Raw genomic sequence first — 12,861 nt, forward strand, 5'->3', positions numbered from 1 at the left:
TATATCGATATAACCGATATCGATATAACGAGACTTTACTGTATCAATTCAATGTCATTTATGCATTTTTTCCCACTTTTAAATTATTCTGCGTGCCTGATCAAACCTCCTTGGGGGCCTCTTCCGACCCGCGGGCCGTATGTTTGACACCCCTGCTGAAAACAGTACGCGCCTCTGTTTACAGTTTGGGCATCCTGGCCGCATTCAGGCGCATGGATACGCAGGAAGCACCAGCCGCGTAACGCATCTCCCGCAGCATACCGCTCCATTGCTTCTTGTCGTTCTCGTACCTAAAGCAGAAGCGTGAGATTTGTCACAGCTCGGTCCAATCGTATCTCGTGCAACATGCTGCCCAAAAAAAATGAAGACTTACTGCCAGACGTCGGTGACCTCTGTGGGAGCTACTTCCTTGTTCTCCATTTCAATCATGGCGAAGCCACCCACAGCGTACAAGGAGCTACCGGTGCTCACTAAGTTGACAGAGCTCCTCTCCTGGGGGAATTCTGCAAAAGGCTCCCACCTGGTGAGAAGCAACCAGAGGAGAAGGTCAAGCAGAAAAACAAATTACACACAGAGTTCAACATCGCACCCACTTGTTTGTTGCAAAGTTGTAGGTTTCACAGGAGGCGGTGAGGCCTCCCTCATTCACTCCACCGGTCACTATGATCTTGCCATCGTGGATGACGGTTCCAAACATTGCTCGGGGTGTCTTCATGGCTGCCAACTCTCTCCATTCAGACTGCTTGTGGTTGTACACAAACATCTTGTTGAGAGCTTTGCTGGAGAGAAGAAGGAAAAATGAATCAGAATCATAAAGCCTTTAATTGTCCCACAATGGGGAAACTTTCAGTCCACAGCAGCAATTTGAAAGGGGGCGAGGGTGAAAAGATAAAAAAACAAGATATTCTAAGAATCATAAAAATGTCAGAAGACAGATGTATACTAGTGATGTGTCGTTCGCGAACGAGTCGGTTCTCTGAAGTGAACGTAGACTCCCAACAAGGAGCCGCAAATAGGAGCACATTTTTTTTCTCCTCTATTCCCCAACCCCGGTCTTCGGTTAAAGCCGCATGTGATTGGTCAAGATCCGTGGTAGAGGAGGAAGGGGAGAATGACAGACACACGCAACAGTAAGTAGAAGGGGGAGGGGTTATAGAAATTATTGAACATTTCAAAGTGTGGACCTGTCCGCTGGATTGTTTTGAATTCAATGAAAGACATATTTCTGAGAACTTTGCAGAGGAGCTGGGGAGGTACTGCAGGACGCATGCACTGTTTTGGAGCCATTTCAGCAGATCACTGGAGATCAGTGTAGATAGGTACAGTGGACAAATACAGTGAGACCTCAACTTACGAATTTAATTGGTTCCCAGACAAAGTGTGTAAGGCGAAAAGTGTGTATCTCAAAAAAAAAAAAAATTCGGCCACTAAATCACACGAATGCACACCTCGTTCGTGTTTTTCAATTATCTCCTTCTTCTCAGCGACGGTGATTTTATTTTGTGTCTTCTTGGGCTGAACACGAGCCGGTGGTGGGTTTTTTTTTCGGTCCCATCATAGTAAAATTATCAGCAAAAAGCTCCAAGGAGGCGATCGACGTGTGCATTCAATGAGAGGGGGTGTGGAAAGTAGCGCCGGCTGGAGCGCTGTTCGGTCGTGTGCTTCCGCCGACGATCACTCCGCCAGCCGTGGTTGGGTGTGTATTATGAAAATAGTGCTTATTATAAGGTTTAATTTTCATAAATTTGACGTTCTTAAGATGAAAAGTTTGTATTATAAGGTGTTTGTAGGTTGAGGTCTCACTGTATCACATTATGCTCTCTCTCTCACTCTTTCTCACACACTAGACTCACTTGTCATCTGTCTTGCCACCAATGCAGTAGACCAGGCCCTTGTGGGAGACAACAGCATGTCCATGGATCTTGAGAGGAAGCTTCTTACTCTCACTCCATCTCAACTTCCTGAAAGAGAAATATTAAGTTCTTAAAATGAAATAATAATAATCCATTTCATTTATAAGCGCCTTTCAAATGCTCCTACTCTGGTCCTTTTTAGAGAAAGCTAAAGTATTTTACGATCTATAAGAAGCTTCGGAATACAAAGTGCACTTTGAACAAGTGAACTATTTTATAGTTTTCATATTTCAGGTGCACCGTATTATAAGGCACATAGAATAGAAGCTGCAATGGTAGCTGCGGTTGCATTACAAATCCACTTCAGGGAGCTACGCTATGGAAAATCAAAGACAGCTTTATTGTCAAATACGCGAATATGCATGAAATTAATGTCCTCTCGGACTCAGCGTGCAAGGCACTTAAAATGTGGCTAAAAAAGACAGACAATTGACCTCAGACAATACATGTAATTTCTGAATATAAAGTGAGGTTGTGTCGTCTGTAAAGTGATGTAGTGTAGTAATGCAAAAACAAACAAAAAAAGGTTGAAGTGAAGTCTTACAGGAAAAAAAGGAAAAAAAATTATGTTCAGGATGATAGTACAGCGTGTACTCAGAGTTCGGTGAGTGTGGCAGTGGGAAGGGGCAAGGGGGGGCAGGGCTGGGAGGGAGTTAGTCTCCTGACTGCCTGGTGGCAGAAACTGTGAAATACAATACAGCCTTATTTATGTCACGCTTTTATGATCGCAGCAGCTGTAACAAAATATTTAAAAACACAAAAGCCAAGAAATCAGAATATTGATGCATATATAAATCGCATCGGATTACAAATAAAAAATGGAAAGAAAATGGAGGACTTTTAGGTATGCCTTATTGACAATGATACGTTAACCTTAAAGCAAAGATGTTAAACTCATTTTTTGCCACCGGGCCACGTTGTAGTGACAGTTTCCTCTCGGTGACCGTCCTGAATTTTGGGAGGCCATTAGAATGTTTTTAAGATTTGTCCCCCAGGCCTTGATTTTGACACGTGTGCTTTAAAGGATTATGGTTATATAGATCAAAAGTAAGGAAACATTAACTCTACGTACTCAATGTCATAGCACATGACAGTGTCCAGGGACTCATTCGTCTGCAGGTCTTTTCCAGCCACAGCAAACAGCAAGTTGTCACTCTCGCCGATGCCGAAAAGGCATCTAGGAGAGGGCATAGGTGGCAGGGCGACCCAATCCGATGCAAGAGGATCCAACTTGAAGGAAAAGACACATATCTCAATGAATTTGGCGGAAACGTACACTTTCCAGACAGTTTGTGTGTTTACCAATGGCGGACCATTAAGGTCTGAAAAGCCTTCTCTACTGGCCTAAAATATCTGAATCACAGACTGATGTTATTTATATGTTGTCAATGAATTTTTATTATATAATTCCAAATTATCTTCAGCTTCCTTAAATTACTTTTCCCCTGTTGCGCTACTTCCAGATGTGTATTTTCGAATTTAAGCATTTAACCAATCACATTTCAGTCATCATTTCTTACCAGAGTCAGAAATCTACCCAAATACCTTCACAATCAGTTCTGAGGGCCCTGTCGCATCAAACTATTGCTCTAATCAATCAGATTTCGAGTTGGCAAACCAAAATGGGTAGCAACGCCTTCTTGATTTTCTTGGATTTGGTTGCGGCTTTACTGTTAAAGCCATTTTCAAGACGGACTTTTCAAGAAAAAACGGACATCAATAAGAAAGGTCGGTCAGTTATTTCCTGGCTAATGCTACCCTCTAGTGGACTTGTAGTAATCACACCACACCTTTTTTCAGTCTGGATTGATTCAGACGTAGCACTACTGAAGGCCTAGCGATGAAATCCATGGACCATGCCACTGGTGTTTACAATGCTTGACCTCCATTCAGGAATGGAAAGAAAATACAGTAAAGTCTCGTTATATCGATATCGGATATATCGATAGTCCCGGTTATATCGATACTATTTATATGCATGCACTGAGAAAATTACATGAAAACAGGGTCGGATATATCGATAGTCCCGGTTATATCGATATTTTTTCGGACTCCCTTGAATATCGATATAACGAGACTTTACTGTACATTTGAATTGATGTGAATGTCCCTCTGCATTCAAGCCAACATTGTTCATTGGTTAAATCGACACACCTTCCATCTACTAATCTGCACGCAATGTGCAAACTTAAACTTTAAAAACAGAGCCTTCTGCTACTAAGACCACTTACCATGTAGAAATAACATTGCAAAGGAACATCCTTGTTTTCCTCATCCACAAACAGCCCCCCGATGATGTAGAGCTGGTTCTTCTGTGAAGTCATGCTGACATGGTTTCGTGGCACTTGCTCCGACATGGCCGCCAGAAAGCACTCGTTCTCGTTGACGTCGTACGCCACAGCCGCAGAGTCGTTCACCATCAGGATGAAGTCCCGCGTGTGCATACCGTGTCTACGATCGTCGTTTAGAAAGCCGGGGAAAGGGCTCTCATCCTCTTCGCCTCCTTCTTTCGTCACCCCTTCCTTTTTCTTGGGCTTCTCGGGAAGTTTCCCCTTAAAAGCATCTCTGATAACCCGAACTGTCTTCTGAAGTTCTGGGTCCGCCTTGATTATCTCATCAGTCTCCACTTTCTCTTTAAAATACTTCTCGGGCAGCAGGCGGAAGCGGATGCAGTTGAAAGCGTCTTTCAGGACCTTGACACGCTTTTCCTTGTCATGGCGAACCCAAGCCATAACTGATTCAAACACCACCTCCTCCTTCTCCACATTCAGCGAATCTCCACCAATGATGGCGAACAGCTCGTGGGCCGCGAGTCGGAGGAACTCCTGGTCTTTATGTAGCAGCTCAAAGTGGTCGGCGATAAAGTTGCGAGCAGCGATGGCAAGCCGGGGACAGCTGAGCACCAGGCCCATCCTAAAGATTGCCATGCAGTTCCCTACAGAGATCTTCTTCTGCAGGTAGTTGACACAAACGGTGAAAACTGAAGGGATCTGGAATTTGTTTGCGACAGCGATGATATCCTGAACGTTGTCATCTGTGAGGTCAATCTCCGCAGAGTAGAGGTACCCAATGATCATATCCAAGACTGAGGCATTGACATCCTCCAGGACAACCTCCTTGGTGTTCTCCACCTCCTTCCCATCTTCTGTAAAGAAGATCTCCCTGAAGTAAGGGCTACAGGCAGCCATGATCAGGCGATGACAGGGGAGGCTGCGATCGCCCACCTTCAAGGTGCAATCGACAAATTTGTTCTCGTTCAACAGCTCCTTCAGACCATCCTGGAGCAGGGTGCTCTGAAAAAGGCGCAGCTCCTCCTTGATGGCGTTGGGGTCCATGACGGTGGGGAAATATTGAATGAGATGAGGGGATCTGTCGGGGAAAGGATGGCGACGTCAAACGTGGGTCCTTTAGGTAGTCAGTCCTGGCTGGAAAGGGCAGCTGTGAGAAAAGGGTTGCATTGTAAAGCCCCTGCAATTGAATCCAACCACCCCCCTCTAAATATAGCCAGCCCAGCCTACCTCTTCTCCCCGGGAATCCACCAGTGCCAAATCACTGTGCTACACATGCGCTAGCGAGCAGCTGCTGTCCCAGATGGAAAGGAGCAACTGGTCACTTTGGGTAGGCCACCATGATTCAGCTCTTCAAGAGGCCAGATTAGAGTGAAGACAATAGTGTCAGAGCCCAAGAATAGCTTGGCTTGAAGCATTACGAAGGATTCTAAGATAATATTTATAGCTGCCACTGTCATATACAAAATAGGGATTGGGAATCAAAGGTTAGCACACTGGATGATATAGATGATGGCGACAAGATCTTGATTCAGCAGTTAAGGAGGAGGCTCGGGGGACCAAGCATATTCTTCTCTCTTTTTACAAGCTAATACCATATGCGTGTGGCTGCCGCTGCTCACCCGCAGAAAAAATATCCTGTGACTGTAAAGTGTCCTTAAGAGTTTTGAAAGGCGCTTATAAATGAAATGTATTATTATTATTACTATTAACATGTCCAATGCATATTTTTCCAGTTGCAAGGAAAAGCTCTGAATATGGTTTCATATGTGGCTTTGATATGAGGTAGTTGATAGCACATTAGAGAAATTGTGGTTGCACATTCTTCATCAGACAGGCTGAATATACAGAAAATGTTTGATCGCAAATAAATACCCCAAAGGATGAGCAACTGCAACTATTCTGAAGCATAATTTCGTATGAGGGGCAAGACGACTATTATCATATTGCACATATATTATATATTGCACTTATTTCCAGTTGACGGTAAGATCATAGCATTGTCATCAAATGGTGAGTCGTTTTACTTTATTTGAATGTTGCTGTCCTGATGACCATTTTGTGTTGGGGGGCGGGGGGGTATCGAGCATCTTCATATTTATTACGTTGTTTGAGTTGCTTATTCTGTAACCACAAGGGGGCACCAGTTAGTGTCTTCTTGTGCCGGTCCCAAGCCCGGATAAATACAGAGGGTTGTGTCAGGAAGAGCATTAGTACACGTATTTGCAGTTGACAATATATGATAGTTGTCGTCTTGCCCCTCATAAAAAAATGTGTTTCAGACTCATGTGTGATTCAATTGCTCATCCTATGGTCGATTTATTTGACATACAGTAAAGTCTCGTTATATCGATATTCAAGGGAGTCCGAAAAAATATCGATATAACCGGGACTATCGATATATCCGACCCTGTTTGCATGTAATTTTCTCTGTGCGTGCATAGAAATAGTATCGATATAACCGGGACTATCGATATATCCGATATCGATATAACGAGACTTTACTGTATTTCATCACAGCTTTGTGTTGTGTCTTTCCATTAACGTCAATATCAAAAAGACTTTTCGTTGCTGTTTATCAATTAGAATGTATATTGAAATACTTACTGGATTTCTCTGATACTGTGTGTTGGTGTGAAGAACCAATTCAAAAGAAAGTCTCATACACTTTTTTGGAATTCTGAAAACCTGGGTAGCGTTTTCTTTCTATTCTTTGTAAGTCATGCATGGGTTATCATGACAAAAGAAATCTGGTGAGTGTGAGGTGAGTATATACCAGTGGCAAACCGTGGGTCTTCAGTCGGGCTACATCTGAATCAATCCAGACTGAAAAATGTGTGGTGTCATTTACTACAAGTCCACTTGAGGGTACCATTAGCCAGGAAATAATTGACCAACCTTTCTTAATGATGTCCATTTTTTTCTTGAAAAGTCCGTCTTGAAAATGGCTTCAAGAGTATATCTCCAACCAAATCCATGTCTTCTCCTACTTAAGCCAATGTGGGTTGACAAAACTGTTATTAAATCAACACAATATATTTGCTTCTGCAGGTAGCTACCAATACAATGTGCTAGCTCTGGCCAGTATGCTCTTGTCACTAGCGACTTGTGATCAGAGCAGTTTTCGCAAGCTATGATTGGCTCGTGACTAGCCGATCATAGTCTGCGTAAACTCTGACTTTGACTTTCAAGAAGGCATTTGTACCCCTCTTGGGTTGCTAACTCGAAATCTGTTTGTTTAGAGCAACAGTTTGATCGACACATTTGATGAGACAGGGCCCGCAGAACTGATTGTGAAGGCATTCGGGTAGATTTCGGACCCTTGTAACAAATGATGGCTGAAATAGCATTGGTTAAATGCTTAAATACGAAAACACACATCTGGAAGAAAGGAAGCTGAAAGTCAATTTGGAATTATTTATTGAGAATTCATGGACAAAATCTAATTAACATGAGTCACTGATTCAGATATTTTGAGGCCGGGAGAGAAGGCATTGAAGGCCTTGATGGTGCTGCTATCAGACATTCACATTAAGACTTAAATGTAATCAAAATCTAATAATTGTCAACATGGATGAACCTGCCTTATGATAGTTAATGAGAGAGGACATGGTTGAAAAATGACACTGATAAATCTGTGTTGTAACAATTGCTCATCACAACGGATCAATCTGACTATCCAAGACCATCCAATGGTTTCAAGTGATGACTAACCATTATTTATTTGGAAGAGATAGACGATTATAAAAGATTCCAAAAGTGGAGCAGTACTAGTGAAGAGGATGAGCTACGATCACTAACAGGTGAAATAAAGAAGGATGCATTTTCACGTCGGTACAAATAAATTGTCGAACAAGTTTTGAGTTGGAAAAACGAAGGCAATTAATGTCTTTTGAGTGCCGATATGGCTGGATAAATTGCATCCAAGATTTCCGTGTTCTTCCATAAGCTCAAAGTGTGTGAGGAGTGTGGGGAGTGAGGTAATATTTCCCCAGTGGGCAGTCCTAAAGATAGTTCAGACGACGCCACTTGTCGAGGAGTAACTCACATCTAATTTATACGCAAGGAAACAGTGGAGTCTATTGAATAAGGCTTAGGCGTGTCAACCCTGCAAGAATAGCCTCGAGCTCAATTCTTAAAAATGTATTTATCAACTAAAACTAAGGCTCGACAAGTAAATGAGTTCTGTTTGTCTCTTGAAAGTTGCCCTGGAACCTGTAACGGTTTACATGACAGAGCTACCTGGAGAGCTGCTCCGAGATTGTGAACTAAGACATGTTTTAGCACACTCTCTATTGAAAGAAAGACAACAATGCCTGCCTCTGGAGTCTTCCTGTTCCTGATGGATTCTTAACATCAGATTACCAGTATAAACCGAACAGTTGCGTTACTCATTGACGCAGATTAGTATTATTGCCGCTATAGTTGAACAGTCTTCACACAGCATGATTCACGTCCGGCTCTATTTTACCTGACAAAGTCCCAACGAACTCGATTTCAAGAACCGCAACCCCCTGATGGAGAATAAGAAGTTATCATGTTTAAAAGTACCGTGATTAGGTGGCCAACCAAACAATAGGCCCATAATCAAGGCGCAGACGGCCACAGTAAATCTGAGTGAAACAGTCACAGCCCAGTTAAACTGCTACCTTCATGTAGAAGATCTGGCCTTGGAACTCTCTCACAGGAAGGAGCTCATTAGCTAGGTTACAAATTTATCAGTTCATGGAAGACAACCAATTAAAAAACAATGTTTCATTGTTTACAGCTGTTGGTACTCAGAACGTCCAGAGGTGTGGTATTATAATCAAGAAAACTATGTTTTACTCATGTATCACTTTAATTTGCATGTACTCTCAATAAATAGCTTGGCAGAGGGCCACAGAATTCAGACGTATGTCATGGGTGACTGCGTTCCCTGCCGGCAGTAGGGACAATCTTTCTGGTTCCGAGTCTCTGTCCACAGTCTCTGACACCCCCAAAACCAACTGCCACACATTATGACACAATGGTGGTGGCGGTGGGACTCTTGAAAATAAGGTGACGTTGACCGTAATACCGTACAATACCGTACAATACTGCGCAATTGCTATCTGGCTGGCTGGCTATAATCTATCTATTAGCTTGCTCGCTAGCTTTCTATCCGTTATTCTTACTATTCTATTTGAGTTACTTCCGGGTGAGTGAACGCTGGCGCGTGTGGCTGCCGCTGCTCACCCGCAGAAAAACTTATCCTGTGACTGTAAAGTGAGATTGGGAGTTTTGAAAGGCGCTTATAAATGAAATGTATCAAAGTGTTTAACCCGAAAAATGCATTTTCGGGTGGTGATTGGAAGACTACAGCATTTTCAATCCCTGCCATTTTCTTGTTTGTTTTTCTATTGGTTTTGCTGCAGCTGCATTGATCAGGAACTAGCTCATTCAGGTGAAGTAGTGCAACTGACTGCTGAATGCTTCAGCCTACTGACTCTTCACAATCGGCTATGTGGTGCCATCTGCTGGAGGAAAGTGGTAGCTTCACATTTAATTTTTTTAAATCAAGAAAATCGATGCCATCACTTCATTTATTGCTTTCAACATTTAGCTTGTAGTAGACGTGCACATTCCACCATGATGCCCCTGATCCACTGCTGAAAAAGATGCTATTATCCTCTCCTCTTTCATCTAGAACTGCGTCATGTCATCACAAAGAGGGTACTGACAGTCCAGAATGGATGTAGAATGGATGACTCTCTGTGGCTTTGTGTTGTCATATTATTTGTTATTTTTATTTATTTAGTTTTGGGACACTTAATGCTATTTTTGTTGGTGTTTTGCATTTGACTAAAAATATCAGCCTCCGTGATTTGGGTATTTTAGATGCTATAAAACGTTTTTCTGATGTCAGTTAGGAAACAAAAAAATGGTGTCGGTTGTCCTTTAATGCAGTCCGTAGTAAAATTCTAAGAAAATGAATTTCCATTTTGATCCAACCACAATGGCGTGTGGCTTCATTTCCTCAGTGTGTTGCCTTCTCAAATGTTGACGGTATAAAAAATACTTCCAGTCCCATTGGGAGAGAAATGTACCTCTTCTGTTCCTGAGTATGAGCGATGAAGAACGGTAGACTCAGAAGCTAAATTAGAATCTTTACAGACTGGCTTCACTCAAGCTCCCTAAAACAACAAACCATAAGAGAAGAATGAAACAATAATCACAACCAAAACAATGACACCCGGATTTTTTTGTTGTTTGTTTTTCAGTATACCATAGATGTGGTTAGCACACAAGTCTTCTTGCATTCCTCCTCGGTGTCAAAGCGGTTTCTGTTACCGCTGCAACCTCCAAACCAGAACTGAGCGCATGCGTTGGCCTTCTTGTCGTAGTACCAGCGGATGGTGTATTCGCGGCACAGGCCCGGATCCAGAGCCAAGGCACAGCGAGGGTCTAAGGGTCCAGTCGCTGGATAAAAACACAATGGGAGAGGTCATGGAAAAAGTTATTTGCCATCTTTTGTCCAGAAAAATTGCACCTGAGAGAGAACTGAACTTTTCTACATAGCTGGCATTCTATTTGTTATCTATTAGCTATCTAGTTGGCTAGCTAGCTATCTGGCTGGCTATCTGTTAGTTATATAGCTAGCCGGATAGCTGTCTAACTGGCTATCTACAGGCTATCTATTAGCTAGATAGCTTTCTATCTATTTGAGTTACTTCTGGGTTGTGTGAACGCTGCCACGTGTGGCTGTCGCTGGTCACCCACAGAAAAACGCATCCTGTGACTGAAAAGTGACCTTGAGAGTTTTGAAAGGCGCTTATAAATGAAATGTATTATTATTATTATATAACCCCGGAAACGTCATAATGGAGGCAGCGTAAAAAAAAAAATATATGGCTTAACCTTGTTATCGCACCCTTTCACCGCCGATGCGTGTGTGGAACTGTCGCGGCTTGGAATTGAAGCCGATTTACGTGGGACAGGAGATGTGAGACAATCTCTTCGTAAACGGATGCTACAGCTTTGTATTTGCTTTCAAGATTTAGCTTGTTGTAGACGTGCACTTTTTACCATGACATCCCTAATCAACTGGTGACAAGGACGCAGCTAGAACTGCTTCATGTCACAAAGAGGGTACAGCAAGAGCTGAATGAATGATTCTTTGTCTTTTTTGTGTTGTCTCACATTATTTGTTATTTTGTTTTGTTTTTGAAATCAAGATGGCGCCATGAGAGTGGTTACCCTTACGGCAGCTCTTGTAAATTTTTTTTTTTGCTGTGAAATGTAAATTTCTCCACTGTGAGACAAACAAAGGCTCATCTCATCTAATCTAATCAATGTTTAAATGGTTATGAAAAAGTGATAGAGGATTTGAGGTCAGCGTCCAACCCCTATCCAATCATATTATTGTCTATCTGCATAGTTGTGGTTATTACGATAAAAGATTTGATTTGTCCATTTTGAGGATGGCAACAGTAACTGATTATATTATAGAAATAATGTTGACCTGCTTAAACCAACTGCAGTTTTAGAACTCTTATTCAAAGAGTCTACCTTTGGGAAGATCTGGTCTTGGTGTTGGAATCGAGTTCACAGAAACGCCTGATGATGATGAAGTTACATTTACAGAAGAAGACTCCTCTCTGGAAGAAGGAATATGTTGGAATGCTGTACCACGGTTCAATGTGTCCCCACGTTCAGTTCCTCTGTGTGTTGTCTCTGGGTGCACTTTCTAAAGGAGAAATGACAAATGTTCAATTCACTTGATCTTTTCTGCAATTGTCTATCCAATTTTACATTTGCAAACGACTGCCCTTACTTGGCCAGTGATAGAACCTTTCTGGTGATATTGGAAGGTGGCCACATGGTTCTGTTTGTTGGGCTGATGACTGTTCAGGAGTTCCCAGTGAGTGGCGGGCTGGTACCTACTGATGCCTTGGGCATACCTCCCATTGTTACCATTCCTGCTGTTGCTATGGCCATTGTTTCCATTTGTTCGTCTGTTATATATCAAGTCTCCATTCTCGTCCTCACAGAACTGGCTGACCAACTTGGATTCCAGAGCTGCGACAGAGTCACAACATAAAAACCTTGCCGTTATGGAGTGCCCTGTCTGGAAGATCTGTCACCTAAACTGAGCAAGGCCACATTCCAAAGAATAATTACCCTGATTTACAGTTTTCCATGGAATCTAAACAAGCAACCTGTGTCTATGAATTCTATTAATTTAAGATCCAGAATGATTTGTAATTTTGAAATGAAAGGGAACCTTTTGTCATCCCAGGTGTGCTACTGTAATAATATGTCTGTAACACACTTACATAAAAATACTGCAGCGGTCAAGAATGACATCAAGTTTCACCGCCTTGTTTGGCGCTCACCGACATTAGCCTTGATTGAGGAGGCGGTCTACTTTGACCTGGTTTACGGTTGTTTTTCATTACCATGATGACTCAGAGTAATGCTAAGGAATGACTACTTCCTGAGCCTAGAGTTTGATTGAACCACAAAGTATCAGAATCTAAGGTTCTGAATGGCGATAACATTTTAACATTTAATAGAGCCGATACAATTTCAACAATATGGCACATTCTGGTGGACTCACTATTTGGCAAGATCAAGTAGATCTTATTTTAGTTTTTAGTTTACAGTGATACCTTGGCTTACGAACTTAATTGGTTCCA

General features: G+C 42.3%; 2 protein-coding genes across 8 annotated transcripts in view; both read right to left on the reverse strand.

Moving 5' to 3' along the window:
- Positions 1–63: 63 nt before the first annotated feature.
- On the reverse strand, positions 64–5,360 carry LOC148902815 (kelch-like protein 41b). Its single transcript, XM_088991280.1, has 6 exons — positions 4,145–5,360; positions 2,986–3,143; positions 1,854–1,961; positions 594–779; positions 374–520; positions 64–290 (listed from the first exon to the last, which is right to left on the reverse strand). The coding sequence occupies exons 1-6, from the start codon at positions 5,246–5,248 to the stop codon at positions 179–181; spliced, it is 1,815 nt and encodes a 604-aa protein (XP_088847406.1). The 5' UTR covers positions 5,249–5,360; the 3' UTR covers positions 64–178.
- A 2,244-nt stretch (positions 5,361–7,604) lies between these two features.
- LOC148902816 (uncharacterized) overlaps positions 7,605–12,861 on the reverse strand; it is a 39,561-nt gene continuing 34,304 nt past the window's right edge. For 5 of the 7 annotated variants that reach the window (XM_088991305.1, XM_088991311.1, XM_088991285.1 and 2 more), the window contains 4 exons: positions 11,997–12,241; positions 11,732–11,909; positions 10,449–10,642; positions 7,605–10,356 (listed from right to left, as the gene is read on the reverse strand). In XM_088991305.1, coding sequence (XP_088847431.1) covers positions 10,348–10,356; positions 10,449–10,642; positions 11,732–11,909; positions 11,997–12,241 — 626 coding nt within the window. In that variant the 3' untranslated portion in view covers positions 7,605–10,347. Of the gene's footprint in view, positions 10,357–10,448; positions 10,643–11,731; positions 11,910–11,996; positions 12,242–12,861 lie in introns of those variants that run through there. The other 2 variants (XM_088991315.1, XR_016114367.1) reach the window with 2 other exon arrangements.

The sequence above is a fragment of the Hippocampus bargibanti genome, linkage group LG01 (assembly GCF_051943395.1).
Source record: "Hippocampus bargibanti isolate YZ-2025 linkage group LG01, ASM5194339v1, whole genome shotgun sequence".
In the NCBI taxonomy this organism is placed as follows: domain Eukaryota; kingdom Metazoa; phylum Chordata; class Actinopteri; order Syngnathiformes; family Syngnathidae; genus Hippocampus; species Hippocampus bargibanti.

Bases quoted from the DNA above. Each gene is read 5' to 3' on its own strand.
- LOC148902815 (XM_088991280.1), bottom strand. From the start codon at position 5,248: ATGGACCCCAACGCCATCAAGGAGGAGCTGCGCCTTTTTCAGAGCACC. The intron at 780-1,853 runs GTGAGTCTAGTG...TCTTCTCTCCAG, and splicing joins GGTGGCAAGACAGATGACAA to CAAAGCTCTCAACAAGATGT. The intron at 521-593 runs GTGGGTGCGATG...GCTTCTCACCAG, and splicing joins TACAACTTTGCAACAAACAA to GTGGGAGCCTTTTGCAGAAT.